Here is a 13,174-nt window from a genome sequence, read left to right as displayed (position 1 = left end):
GGGATTTCCCAGGCAAGAATACTGGAGTGGGTCGCCATTTCTTTCTCCAGCCATGCAGGCATCGTGGGTTCAATCCCTGTGTCAGGAAGATCCCCTGGAGAAGGAAATCGCAACCCACTCCAGCATTTTTGCCTGGGAAATCCCATGGACTGAGGAGGCCAGCAGGCTACAGTCCCTGGGCTTGCAAAGAGTCAGACACGATTTGAAAGCCAAGCAATATTTCTGAGTATTTCTTATTTATTTATGAGGGGAGAAGAGAGAAAAGGGCTGAGAACGGTAACGGTCATCATGAGGCCTCACACTGTCCACCAACCCCAATGTCGCTTGATCAGGACTTACTTAGCATGTTTGGTTAATTTCCCTTCTTTTGTTTCTGCCCACGTAGGGTCAAATCCCAACTCCACCAAGAGCCCTTTCACGGCCCAGTAAAGATCTTCCCAGCTCAAAGCCATTCGCCACTTCATGGCCGTCAACCTCACGGTCAGCAGACGGGTCCCTTCCCGGTGCCGGCTTGAGAGCTCCCTCCCCACAGACGCCTGCCTCCCGCATCGTGTCGCATTCCATCCCTGGTGCCTTTTCGAACTCAGCGCCCTTGACCTCGGGGGCCGACGAGCTCTCATCCTCCCTGAGAAGGAGCGAGCCTGGGCCTCAGGAGGAGCCTCCCTCAGAAGCCACTGATGACAGTCTGAACGGTAGCCTTCATCCCTGTGCAGAGTTGTCACCCTGGGCAGGGAGGGTGAGACTGCCTTTAGAGTCCCCAGCATGGTGGTCACAGGGTATTATCATGAGGGGTGCAAGGCACCCTCGGCTTTTCCACACCCTCTTTCCTAGTTGAGGGGCCAAGTCAGATTTCTTTTTCCCCTTGGGGACTGTGGGCTCTTAGTTCCCTGACCCCCTGCATCTCTGTGTCTGAAATGCAGTCTTAACCACTGGACCGCCAGGTAAGTCCCTGTTCTGTCTTTAAAGTCTTCATCTAGTGACCCTGCCCAGTGACAGAGCAAAGGCAAACCCTTCTCGAGCCTCATATGAGAGAAAGTTTTCCTTGTTGTAAAAGAGAAGTGTATTTCCTTTCCTTTTTAATTGCAGAAAACAAAACCAACCTCTAAGCAGTCACAGACATTTTTATTATTTCACCATCATTCAACATGATTTTTTATGTACTTATTTATTTTTTATTTTTGGCTGTGCTGCAGTGGCCAGGGTCTTAGTTCCTTGACCAGGGATCGAACCTGCATCCCCTGCCCTGGAAGCCAGGGTGGATTCATTTTTTTTTTTCTTCTCTTTATTGAACTCCCCAGATCTTTTCTTTTTAAAAAAGAGAAAATTTTTATTTTGTATTGGGGTATAGCCGGGAAGGAGGATTCTTAACCACTGGGCCACCAGGGAAGTCCCCAGCATGAGTTTTAATATTGTATGTATTTAAGAAAAGAACAGAAAAAGAAAACATGGATTTCTCCCCTCTGCAGTTGCCTTGCCATCAAAACCCAGTTAAATAACTGGGTTGAGTACCTGCTGTTTGCCAGCAGGTGCCAGGCGTGGTGGTGTCAGTCAGGACCACAATGAGAAACAGGCAAATCTGCCCTGCCCCGGCCCTAGTTCCCAGGTGCTAGGATGATCTTTAGCCAGTGAATCAGTGGTCAGGGAGGAAAAATAGTTTTTTCCTTGTGTCCTTTTAACTTCTCAGCTGGATCTCTGTAACCAAAGACAGGTTAACAGGAGAAAAGCATTCTGAGATTCAATAAAGATTTCATAGAAGTTTTATGTGACCCAGGAGCCTTCATAAGGAAATGAAAATGTAAAAGAATGGTGATGCCTCCTGCTAGGTGTGATGAGCAGTGGAGAGTCCTGGGAGAGTGTGATAGAAAAAGGATAGGAGTAGATGAGGGGAGACAGAGCGAAACCTGCTGGTGAGGGGTGGCTCAGTTCCCCCCATCCTGGGCATAAGGATGCTCCTCTCCCCCAGGTAAAGGGAAGGTGAGTCTTACCTGAGGGACAGCCTGCTTCAGAGGAGGTCAGGGAGTCCTTGCAGCCCCTTCTGTGTCTCAGATTCCTGCAGCTAAAAATATTCAAGATGCGGACTTCCCTGGTGGTCCAGTGGTTAAGACTCTGCACTTTCACTTCAGGGTCACAGGTTCAGTCCCTGGTCGGGGAACTAAGATCCCACAGGCTGCGTGGTGTGACCCTACCCCTGAAAAAAAATCCTAGATGCTAAGGCACCATGATGTAGGGGCAGGGAGGGGAAGCACAGCTGACCAAAGTCCCCTCCCTGTGCAGGGGGATGGGCTTGAGGGTGCGAGAAAGCCCCCTTGGAGTCCCCTCGGGGGTCACCACACGTGCCACGTGGCACCTCACTGCTGTTGGCTCGGATCTTCAGGCCCGAGGAAATGGTGATGGGTGTCCTAGCCAGCCTGGTGGGCGTGGATGAGAAGGTGGGCATACCTGCACGGGAAGCCTGTGAGGGTCAGGGTTGGCTGACGTGACAGCCGACAGGAACGCCAGACCTGGGTTCTGGCCCTCCCTGACTGCCCCTCCAGGCTGCGCCTCAGCCCCCTGCTGCTGGCCGGGAGGGGTCCCCTCTGTGTCCAGACCCCACCTTCCCCTCCAGATGCAGCTTCAAGAGAGGAGGGCAGCAAGGAGTGGCAAAGACAAGTTTGAGTTTGGGGGGTCCAGCCCATCTGGGGTGGGGGCTTCCTGGTGGCTCAGACAGTAAAGAACCTGCCTGTGATGCGGGAGACCCAGGTTTGATCCCTGGGTTGGGAAGAGCCCCTGGAGAAGGGATGGCAACCTGCTGTAGTATTTTTGCTAGAATTCCATGGACAGAGGAGCCAGGCGGGCTACAGTCCACGGGGTCGCCAAGAGTTGGATAAGACTGAGCGACTAACAAGCACACTACCTGGGGTGGACACGCTTGCCCTGCCGCCTTCTGGCCACACGGCCTCAGGCTCTGTGTCTCGGTTTCCTCATCTGTAGCGTGGGGCAGAGCTATGACAGTGAGCTAGTACACGTGGAGGGCTCCTGCACGGTGAGCCTGTGAGAGGCAGGGTTGGCCGACATGACAATATTACTAGTCCACGGTCTCCTGCTGTGCCTTGGCCCAAGCCAACCGTGATGGCTTAGTTCAGAGGCTTGTCCGTGAACGTATCTCAGGACCTGTGTGCCACAGGCATGCTGGCAACTGGCAGTGTCGGAGGAGTTCAGAGGCGGGGTGAGCCCTTAGCACTGAAGTGCTGAGCTAGGTTTTCATTTCCATCTAACATTGCTGGGCAGCCTGGCGTTTGGGATTGCACTCAGCTAGCCTTTCCAGGAGAAGGCAATGGCACCCTACTCCAGTACTCTTTCCTGGAAAATCCCATGGACGGAGGAGCCTGTGGCCTGCAGTCCATGGGGTCACTAAGAGTCGGACAGTACTGAGCGACTTCACTTTGATTTTCACTTTCATGCGTTGGAGAAGGAAATGGCAACCCACTCCAGTGTTCTTGCCTGGAGAATCCCAGGGACGGGGGAGCCTGGTGGGCTGCTGTCTCTGGGGTTGCACAAAGTCGGACACGACTGAAGCGACTTAGCAGCAGCAGCCTTTCCAGGAGGAGTGAGCCGCTTGGTCTTCCATCTCCCATTCACCCCCAGCTCTGTGCCTCCCACGTGGTGGGCGCTGCTCCAGCTGCCCCCGCTGACTGCCCCCTGTCTGTTCCTGGAATTGCGGGCACATCCTGCCTCCTCTGGGAGGCTCATCCTTCCAGCCAGCCAGGCTGCTCGGCGCCCCCTGTGGAAGCCCCTAAGACACCTTGGAGGCCCCACCAAGTGTCCACCCAGCTCAGCTGGGGTTGCATGCACCTGCTGGGGCTTTGAGGTCCCACAGGTGGACACCCCCGTCCCCCTAGCATCACACACACCCAACCTCTGTGCTTCAGTCATGAAGTGAGCCATGTGGTGGAGTTGCTCCTCACCCTGGCTGCCCGTCAGCCTTCCTCCTCCCGGGGAAGAGCAGGCCCACATGTTGATGGGGCAAAACCTGCTGGGGCACTGGAACTACGTGGAGCCTTCCTCTTCTAGTAACCTGCACTCATGGCATTCAGGCATTGGCAGCTGGCTAGCTGGCACCACAAAGTGGAAGTTAACCTGAGCTAGAAACGAATGTGTTAATCACTCACTCGTGTCCAATCCTTTGCGACCCCATTGACTGTAGCCCACCGGGCTCCTCTGTCCATGGAATTCTCTAGGCAAGAATACCAGAGTGGGTTGCCATGCCCTCCTCCAGGGGATCTTCCTGACCCAGGGATTGAACCTGGGTCTCCTGCATTGCTGACAGATTCCTTACCGTCTGAGCCCCCGGGAAAGACCCCCTGTGCCCTTAACTTGCTTTAAATGAGAACCTAGGATGAGGTGCCCTCTCCCAGTGGAGGGCCGGCCCCTCCTACCTCAAGCACGCTTACCACTGCGCTTCCCTCTTTGCATTGTGAGCTGCTCTGTGGAGGCCAGGGGCTGGGAAGCTTCTGGCCTGTTTTTCTTTTTTTCCTTGCTTCTCTATTTTTCAGATCTTCCTGAAAAAGGAAATGGCAACCCATTCCAGTATTCTTGCCTGGAGAATCCCATGGATAGAGGAGCCTGATGGGCTATAGTCCTTGGGGGTCAAAAGAGTCAGACACAACTGAGCAGCTAAACCACCCCCACCACTACGTTTTGGATCTGAGTTCCCTGACCAGGGATTGAACCTGGGTCCTTGGCAGTAAGAGCATGGAGTCCTAACAACTGGACCGTCAGGGAATCCTCCCATTGTCTGTTTTTAAATATGTATTTATTTGACTGCCTCAGCTTTTAGCGGCCACGTGCGGGATCTTCGCTGCAGGGCAGGGGCTCAGTAGTTGCAGTGCCTGGGCTTAGTTGCCCCACACCATGTGGATCTCAGTTCCCTGACCAGGGATCGAACCTGCATCCCCTGCATTGCAAGGTGGATTCTTAACCACTGGACCACCAGGGAAGCCCTTCCCATTGCCTGTTTTTATAAGTAAAGTTGTACTGGGACACAGCCACGCTCATTTGTTTATACACAGTCCTTGGTGGCTTTCCCATCATCACAAGGGCAGAGTTGACCAATGGTGAGAGAGACAGACTAGCCTGAAAAAGCCAGACTATTAATACTTACTACCTCGCCCTTTAAAGAAAAAGTGCTCAGATGCCCGGACTAGCTTTCTGAGGGCACTTTTGCATCTTCCCATCCCTAGCTCTTAGCCCAGTTCCTTCAACAGGATGGTCAATACCTGTGGAGTAAATGAGTAAATATTGCCATGTTACATTTTTAATTACAGATTTTAGAATAAACATTTTATCCCTGGATGACCTGGCTCCAGTTGTCAGTGAGAAATCAGACTTGGAATGGGAAGTAAGTACAGTGAACCGATTTTTTGTTTCTTTTTTTAAAAAAAGATTTATTTAATTACTCTGGCTGCGCCGGGTCTCAGTTGCGGCCTGCGGGATGTTCTGTCTTCATTGTGGGAATCTTCGGTTGCAGCATGTGAACACTTAATTGCAGCATGTGGGATCTTAGTTTGCAGACCAGGGATTGAACCCGGGCCCCCTGAATCGGGAGCTTGGAGTCTTAGTCACTGGACCATCAGGGGAGTCCCTGAACTGATTTTTCACTTTAGATCTTTATGCAGAACGGTTTGCAGCCATGGTGCTTCATTTAGGTCAGCGATTCTCACCTGGGAGCACTTGGCAATGTCTGGCAATATTGTGGTCATAACTGTGGTGCTGGAGAAGGCAATGGCACCCCACTCCAGTACTCTTGCCTGGAAAATCCCATGGACGGAGGAGCCTGGTGGGCTGCAGTCCATGGGGTCACTGGGAGTCGGACGCGACTGAGCAACTTCACTTTCACTTTTCACTTTCATGCATTGGAGGAGGAAATGGCAACCCACTCCAGTGTTCTTGCCTGGAGAATCCCAGGGACAGCGGGGCCTGGTGGGTTGCCGTCTATGGGGTTGCACAGAGTCGGACACGACTGAAGCGACTTAGCAGCAGCAGCAACTGTGATGCAGGGTGCTCCTGGCATCGAGTAGGCAGTGGCCCAGATGGCGCTCAGTGTCCCAGAGTGCACAGGGTGGCCCCCACTGCAGGGAATATTTGTGTCTTGAATGTCAACGTGTCAATGTGCAGCGACCCTGATTTAAGATGACAAGAGAGGAGTTATTTAACGTATCAGACAATTAGAGCAGGTCCGACTTCAGCCTCCCCACAGCAGTTCCTGCACTGACCTATATTTATTCCAGCGCCCTGTGGTGACTCTTGCTGTATTAGTAACCACCTCACCATCAGCATTCAGGATTGCCATGCAGGATCACCAGGGTTCCCCCACCAGGGTTCCCTGACCAGGGTTCGAAACAGTGTCCCTTCCAATAGAAGTGCAGATCCTTAACCACTGGAACGCCAGGGAAGTCCTAGCACAGGTTTTAATGGTACAAAAATGACACACATATTTCACCCACCTGCTGCTAACACACGCTCACACCATCATTGTTAAGTGCAGCAGCTTCGTGCCGAAGGGTTTCAAGAATTCTGCTCCCAATACTTGGCCTGCCCAAATCTAGAAAGGACCGTGTAGACCCTCACCTGCCGGGTCCCTGGGGCGCCTTCACTTCTAATGCAGTGGTATTTTGATCGTGTATTTTGATTGTGTTGCTCATTTGAAAATACTTTCCAGTTGCCTCTGCCATCCTTCATTTTAGAAAGAAGGTCAGGGGGGCAAGGCATCCAGCAGAAGGCCCTGGGCAGGGGATCCCCCCTCTGAGAGCGAGATCTCCGAGCGCCTGAGTGAGCCGTCGGCCTCGTCCCCTGGGCCCCAGGGCATTTGTTGCCTGGGGCCAACGTCTCCGGAACCTATGGCCAGCGCGGTGAACTCGACTTACTCAGAAGATTTTGAAAAATCCCCCAGTCCCACAGCATCCGAGTCAATGGCCCCTTCAGAGGAGTCTCCCTACAGGACGCTGGCCAGTCGGCCTGAATTTTCTGCAAGTCTGAAGTCAGACTTCCCTCCCTCAAGTCCCAAGTCCAGGAAGAAGCGGGCCAGGGGTGGACACCCAAGAGTCGTGGTGAAGGAAACGGCTGTGCAGACGCCCGATCCTGCCTTCACCTACCAGTGGGCTGAGGGTAAGGACGTGGCCCAAGGGTCGGAGGAGGGAGGGGGAGGCCTGCGGCTGGTGGGACCTCAGGCCCCTGCTTCCTCTTCCACAGAAAAGGGGAGCTCCCTGGGTATTCCCCACTGTCTCCCAAGCTTCAAAACACTGAAAGGTTTCAAACCAAAAACTAAAGCAGTGGTTGTCAGCGGGGCTGATCCTGGCCCCAGGGGACATCGGCCAGGGTGGGTGACTGACTCTCTGGGTGGAGGCCGGGCTGCTGCTCAGTACCCTGCAGTGGCCAGGAAGGCCCCACCAGAGTGCGACCCTGCCCGAAACATCAGGTGTGACAGGGACCGCCTCTAGGACAGCGCATCCTCAGATGCTTTGGGGTCCTTGAGCATGGCGGCTCCAAGAGCTGCTGCATCGCCGGTCCAGCTGGTGGTCTGCACTCGCCGAGTGTGTTTGGTGGATTCCCTTCTGGCATGCAGCAGGCACGGCTCATCATTTCTCTTGTTCTCAGCATTGGCCCATGTGGACGGAAAGGTCGCTTTCTTTTAGTGATTCCCCTTCTTTGTTTCGGGGCTTCCCCAGTGGCTCAGTGGTAAAGAACCCACCTGCAAATGCAGGAGACACAGGAGATGCAGGTTTGATTCCTGGGTCAGGAAGATCCCCTGGAGGAGGGCATGACAACCCCTTCCAGTATACTCGTGGAGAATCCCATTGACAGAGGAGCCTGGCGGGCTACAGTCCATGGGGTTGCAAAGTGTCAGATGTGACTGAAGCAAATTTCCATGCACACATGCACTGCTCCTTTTTCTCGTCAAGACCAGGGGTCCCCAACCTCCAGGCCACAGACCACGATGGGTCTGTGGTCTGTTCAGAACCTGGTTGTACAGCAGGAGGTGAGCAGGTGAGTGAAGCATCTTCTGTATTTAGAGCTGCTCCCCATCACTCGCATTACCGCCTGAGTTCCGCCTCTTGTCTGATCAGCGGCAGCATAACAAACGTAATGCGCTTGCTGCTGCTGCTGCTGCTAAGTCACTTCAGTCGTGTCCGACTCTGTGTGACCCCGCAGACAGCAGCCCACCAGGCTCCCCTGTCCCTGGGATTCTCCAGGCAAGAACACTGGAGTGGGTTGCCATTTCCTTCTCCAATGCATGAAAGTGAAAAGTGAAAGTGAAGTCGCTCAGTCGTGTCCGACTCTTAGCAACCCCATGGACTGCAGCCTACCAGGCTCCTCTGTCCATGGGATTTTCCAGGCAAGAGGACTGGAAAGAAGTTCAGAGTACTGGAAGTACTGGAGAAGGCAAAGGTGCCATTGCCTTCTCCGCTTGAGTCATCCCCAAACTGTCCCCCCACATCACCACCCCCACCCCAGTTGGTGGAAAAATTGTCTTCTGCAAGACCAGCCCCTGATGCCAGAAAGGTTGGGGACCAGTCGTCTAGACAACACCCACAATGCAGACAGAGCTTGTTCCCGGGCTGTGCACTGGGGTGTGATGCCTGCTTTTTAAAATTTACTTATTTATCTTGGCTGCATTGGGTCTTTGTTGAAGTGCATGGGCTCTTCATTGAGGCAGGTGGGTTTTTCTCTAGTTATAGCACTCAGGCTTAGTTGTCCCATGGCACATGGGAACTTAGTTCCCGGACCAAGGATTGAACCTGCCTTGGAAGGTGGATTCTTAACCACTGGACCATCAGGGAAATCCCTGTGGTTCTTGCTTGATCTGGTCCTTTGGATCTGGGGCTTCGTGATACTTCTGTCCAGACCTCGCACCTGTCCACGGGGTGTGACTGCTCTGTTTTGCAGGGAGGCAGGTCAGTCAGATGGGCCCAGCTGAATCACTGGAAGGTGTTCAAGAGGATTTTCAACTCTGGCTCTGTGACTCAGAAACCTGAGTCCCTGCCCATGTCTTCCTGCTCCCTTTCTTGCAACAGAGCCTTTGGGCAGCAAATGAGCACATGTCTGTTTCCTTCTTTGCAATTTAGAGATGCTTTCGTAAAACATCAGTGGTGCTGATTTCCTAGATTAGGCCTGACATCGAAAGGAGAGAGGAAAAAGGCAGCCTCTGAAGCTCACAAATGGCTGTCAGAGGAGGGCCCATCCAGGGAAGGGTAGCCGCCCTGAGCTGAGTGACTGCTTCAGCCAGCTCACCTGACCTGTGTATTGAACAAGGAGAACCTACCAGAAAGATGGAGGCAGGTTTGGGGAAACTTTAAGCAGCGGAAAGATTAAAAAAAGCAAGGAGAGTGGCCATCACATTCAGAAAGAGAAAAAGACAGACTCACATAGCCTATTTCAGCATCTTACCTGTTGATGAGAAGCTCATTGCTCTGGACTCTGCCCACTCACCTCTCCCCCTGTGTGTCTGGAGCAGCGGCCGGCATGGCGGCCATTGGACCAGCCCTGGGAGGTGCCTACGTGGACCCGGCACCCATCGCCAGCCATGTCATCGGTGCAGACGCCATAGAAGGTAACAGCCCAGCCCACCTTGTGGGTTCCTTTAGGTGAAGCAGACACATTTTACCTGCAGTTTCACATCCACCCTTGGAGGCGTAGGGCCACCCCTAGGTGCTGGGTTTGGAGAATCTGTTGGTGGGACGGTCACAGCCACAGGTAACTGCCACAATTTCTGGGCTCCCAGATGACAGACTGGGTGTCCCAGAACCTTTTCTGTCTTGCAATAGGACACCCATGTTGGAGAAAACAGGAAGGTTGGCAGGGACACACTGCAAGCCTCCTGCCCCGACAGGGCCGTCTTTATGTGTTCCCTCTGAGACCGTCTCTCCAGATTTCATAGCTGCTTTCCTCCAGCAGGCGCTCAGCCAGTGCTGAGTGGCCAGTCCCGTGGACACGGCCCTTGCCTTCTTGCTGAGTGTGGAGGGGTCACGGGGCCTTGGGGAGGCCCCGCCAAGCCTGGGGTGAGAGGAAGGTGCCAGTGAAGAGGTGACGGTCACTGTAGGAAACCCAGTCTGTGCCAGGTCCCCATGGGGCCACTGATGGCTCACACGACAGAAGCCGGGGGGCGTCTGGAACCTGTTCTTTTTCTTACCGTTTCAATTTTCTTACCATTTTTAGAAGATGAAGATGTTAAAATGTATTGGTTATAAGTAAAATGTTTATATCTTTAAAAAAAAAACACCCTCATCCTTTTTTTAAACATAATATTGACCTCAGTGACTTTTCCATGAGTATAGTCTTAGTAATGATCTTTTTTATTTTAGTAATGAGCATTTTTAACCATTGCAGTTATTTTTAATTGTACTTTTATTTTGTTAAAATTATATATAAATATTTAAAAAAAAATTTCTGGCCATGCCATGTGGCATGTGGGATCTTAGTTTCCTCCCCAGGGATCAAACCTGTGCCCTCTGCAGTGGAAACTCAGAGCCCTAACCACTGGACCATTAGGGAAGTCCCTAAAAATTTTATCTTAATTGCATTTTAAATTATTTTAATTACGTGTTTAAACATGCATGCGTGCCTGCTCGGTTGCTTCACTCGTGTCTGACTCTGCAACCCCATGGACTGCAGCCCGCCAGGCTCCTCTGTCCATGGGATTCTCCTGGCGAGAATACTGGAGTGGGTTGCCATGCCCTCCTCCAGGGGACTTTCCCCACCCAGGGATAGAACCCGTCTCCTGCATTTCAGGTGGATCTTTACTGCTGAGCCACCAGGAAGCCCCACATGTTTAAACATACGAAGTGTAAAATTTCCACTCTTGCTTATTTTGAAGTGTACAATTCAGGAGAGTTAGACCCACACCATGAGGCTGCACTGTCTGGAGAGCCACGTCGCTGGCCTTCCTCCCTTGTGTTGGACACTGAGGTTGAGGCTTCCAGTGGTGCCTGGGGGCCGATGGTGTGAGACCCACACACAAGTCAGAGAGCGCAGTTCATCTACCGCTGAGCAGAAAGGCACAGAACGAGGCGAGGCGGCTGCTGCTTCCGGAGGGGCAGTACCTGCGGAGAGCATCCTGCCACAGCCGAGGGGTGGGGGTGCAGGGCTGGCCGGGGGGTGCGGCGAGGGCTGGGGGCTGGGGCCCCGGGGGGCCGACAACTGACCGGGAGCCGGGATGGCAGCCCTGACTGCATACAGCCCGGCCGTGTTCGCACTCAATGATGTGCTGAAGCAGCAGCTGAGCCTGACGCAGCAGTTCATCGAGGCCAGCAGGCACCTGCACGCGTCCCTCCTGCGCTCCCTGGACGGAGACTCATTCCACTACCACACCCTGGAGGAGGCCAAAGAGGTGACCGCGGGCTGCCCCACTTCCATGGGGGGAGAGGGCAGGGGGCTTCCAGGGTCAAACCAAAGAGGTGACCACAGTGCTGCCCCCACTTCCATGGTGGGGAGAAGGCAGGGGGCTTCCAGGGCTCCCACTTCCATGGTGGGGCGAGGGCACGGGGCTTCCGGGGCCCCCACTTCCATGGAGGGGAGAGGGCAGGGGGCTTCTGGGGCTCAAACCAAAGAGGTGACCACAGCGCTGCCCCTACTTCCATGGGGGGAGAGGGCAGGGGGCTTCCGGGGCTCCCACTTCCATGGAGGGGAGGGGGCAGGGAGCTTCCGGGGCTCAAACTGGGGTGCTGGGGATGCTGGGGCCCAAGCCCCCTTCGGTCCTGGCCAAAGGAGCCCCTTTCTCTCCTTGGCTGTGACCAAGGCTGGGGCAGGGATGCCGTGTGACGTCAGAGCAAAAGTGCCCTTTTCCTGGGTGAGGGCCCTGCCCCTCCACAGACCCTTCCTGAGGGCCACCAGTCCCAAGGGCTGGCGCTCCGGGGATATCACACTCATCTCGCTTTTTCCCCTGCAAAATTCATTTCTTGTCCGATGACAAAAGGACATTATTTTATAAAAATCCTGTTGGACATCTGTTACTTATAAAGTTCTCCATAATTTCAGGGATAATTATTACCAGCTTGATATATATCCTTTAGATTTCTATGTAATATATAAACTGTTGAGCATGTATACAATATCATGTCACATATCCTATACAACGTATAAAATATATAGAACAGGTGTAGTGTTATACGTGATGTGACAGGTGTTTCTTTATAGAAATGGCATCCTACTATATGAATTGTTCATTTTTAGCATTTCAGCTACATATATTTTAGTACGTATTTCTTAAGAATAAGGACTTTAATAATCACAATACCACTGTAATACCAAAACCAAACTGACTTTTCTCAGTTACCATTACTAGGTGTCCAGTGTTCAGATTTTCACTCATCTCATAAAAGGTGTACATTTCATTCCTGTTTTCTTCATGTGTATCCAGAGTCCTACATCAAATTTACTTACTATTTTTTTAGACTCCTAACCTATATATATCGGAGAAGGCAATGGCACCCCACTCTAGTACTCTTGCTTGGAAAATCCCATGGACAGAGGAACCTGTTAGGCTGCAGTCCATAGGGTCGCTAAGAGTCGGACACGACTGAGCGACTTCACTTTCACTTTTCACTTTCATGCATTGGAGAAGGAGATGGCAACCCACTCCAGTGTTCTTGCCTGGAGAATCCCAGGGACGGGGGAGCCTGGTGGGCTGCCGTCTATGGGGTCGCACAGAGTCGGACACGACTGAAGTGACTTAGCAACCTATATATATAGCAGAGGTTCTCAGCCCTGAGCAGTGAGACCCCCGAAGGCCTGACCACCTGGTTTGCCTTGGCGGTAGGGTGGGCCTGGGAGTGGGTGTTCCTCCCATGGGCCCACTGGGGACCCACTCTGAGAACCGCTGCTTACAGGCCACCCCACCTTCCCCACCTCTTGTTTCCTTAAAGTTTATTGGTTGGAAGAAAACAGGCTGTCCCACTTTCCCACGTTTTGGACTTGGCTGATGGCACCCCTGAGGGGTCCTTGAACTTGTTCTGCTGTTGGACGTTGTTAGCTGAATGCAAGCTGAAGTGATCTGATTGCTTCTGCCTACAGCCCGAGTGGCTGGTGGCCTGCTCTGCTCCAGGCCCATACCCTGAGGGTGGCACCTGAGCCCCTCTCCCCAGCCTGTATCCTCTGGGCAGCCGGGTAGCCCTGCCCCTGTCCCCTTTACCACAACCCCTCT

At 53.1% G+C, this 13,174-nt stretch overlaps 1 protein-coding gene across 5 annotated transcripts in view; it reads left to right on the top strand.

Annotated features, from left to right (window-relative positions):
* The window catches only part of C7H19orf44 (chromosome 7 C19orf44 homolog), a 23,328-nt gene that overhangs the window by 8,748 nt on the left and 1,406 nt on the right, over positions 1-13,174 (top strand). For 2 of the 5 annotated variants that reach the window (XM_086408617.1, XM_086408618.1), the window contains exons 3-7: positions 386-692; positions 5,304-5,377; positions 6,723-7,143; positions 9,491-9,586; positions 11,196-11,362. In XM_086408617.1, the coding sequence (XP_086264743.1) occupies positions 386-692; positions 5,304-5,377; positions 6,723-7,143; positions 9,491-9,586; positions 11,196-11,362 (1,065 nt within the window). Of the gene's footprint in view, positions 1-385; positions 693-5,303; positions 5,378-6,722; positions 7,144-9,490; positions 9,587-9,800; positions 10,253-11,195; positions 11,363-13,174 lie in introns of those variants that run through there. The other 3 variants (XM_086408619.1, XR_015166534.1, XM_086408620.1) reach the window with 3 other exon arrangements.

The sequence above is a fragment of the Bos grunniens genome, chromosome 7 (genome assembly GCF_055505025.1).
Source record: "Bos grunniens cultivar Pamir isolate PY7600 chromosome 7, Bosgru_T2T1.0, whole genome shotgun sequence".
Classification (NCBI taxonomy): Eukaryota; Metazoa; Chordata; class Mammalia; order Artiodactyla; family Bovidae; genus Bos; species Bos grunniens.
This window is presented reverse-complemented; position numbering and strand designations above follow the sequence as displayed.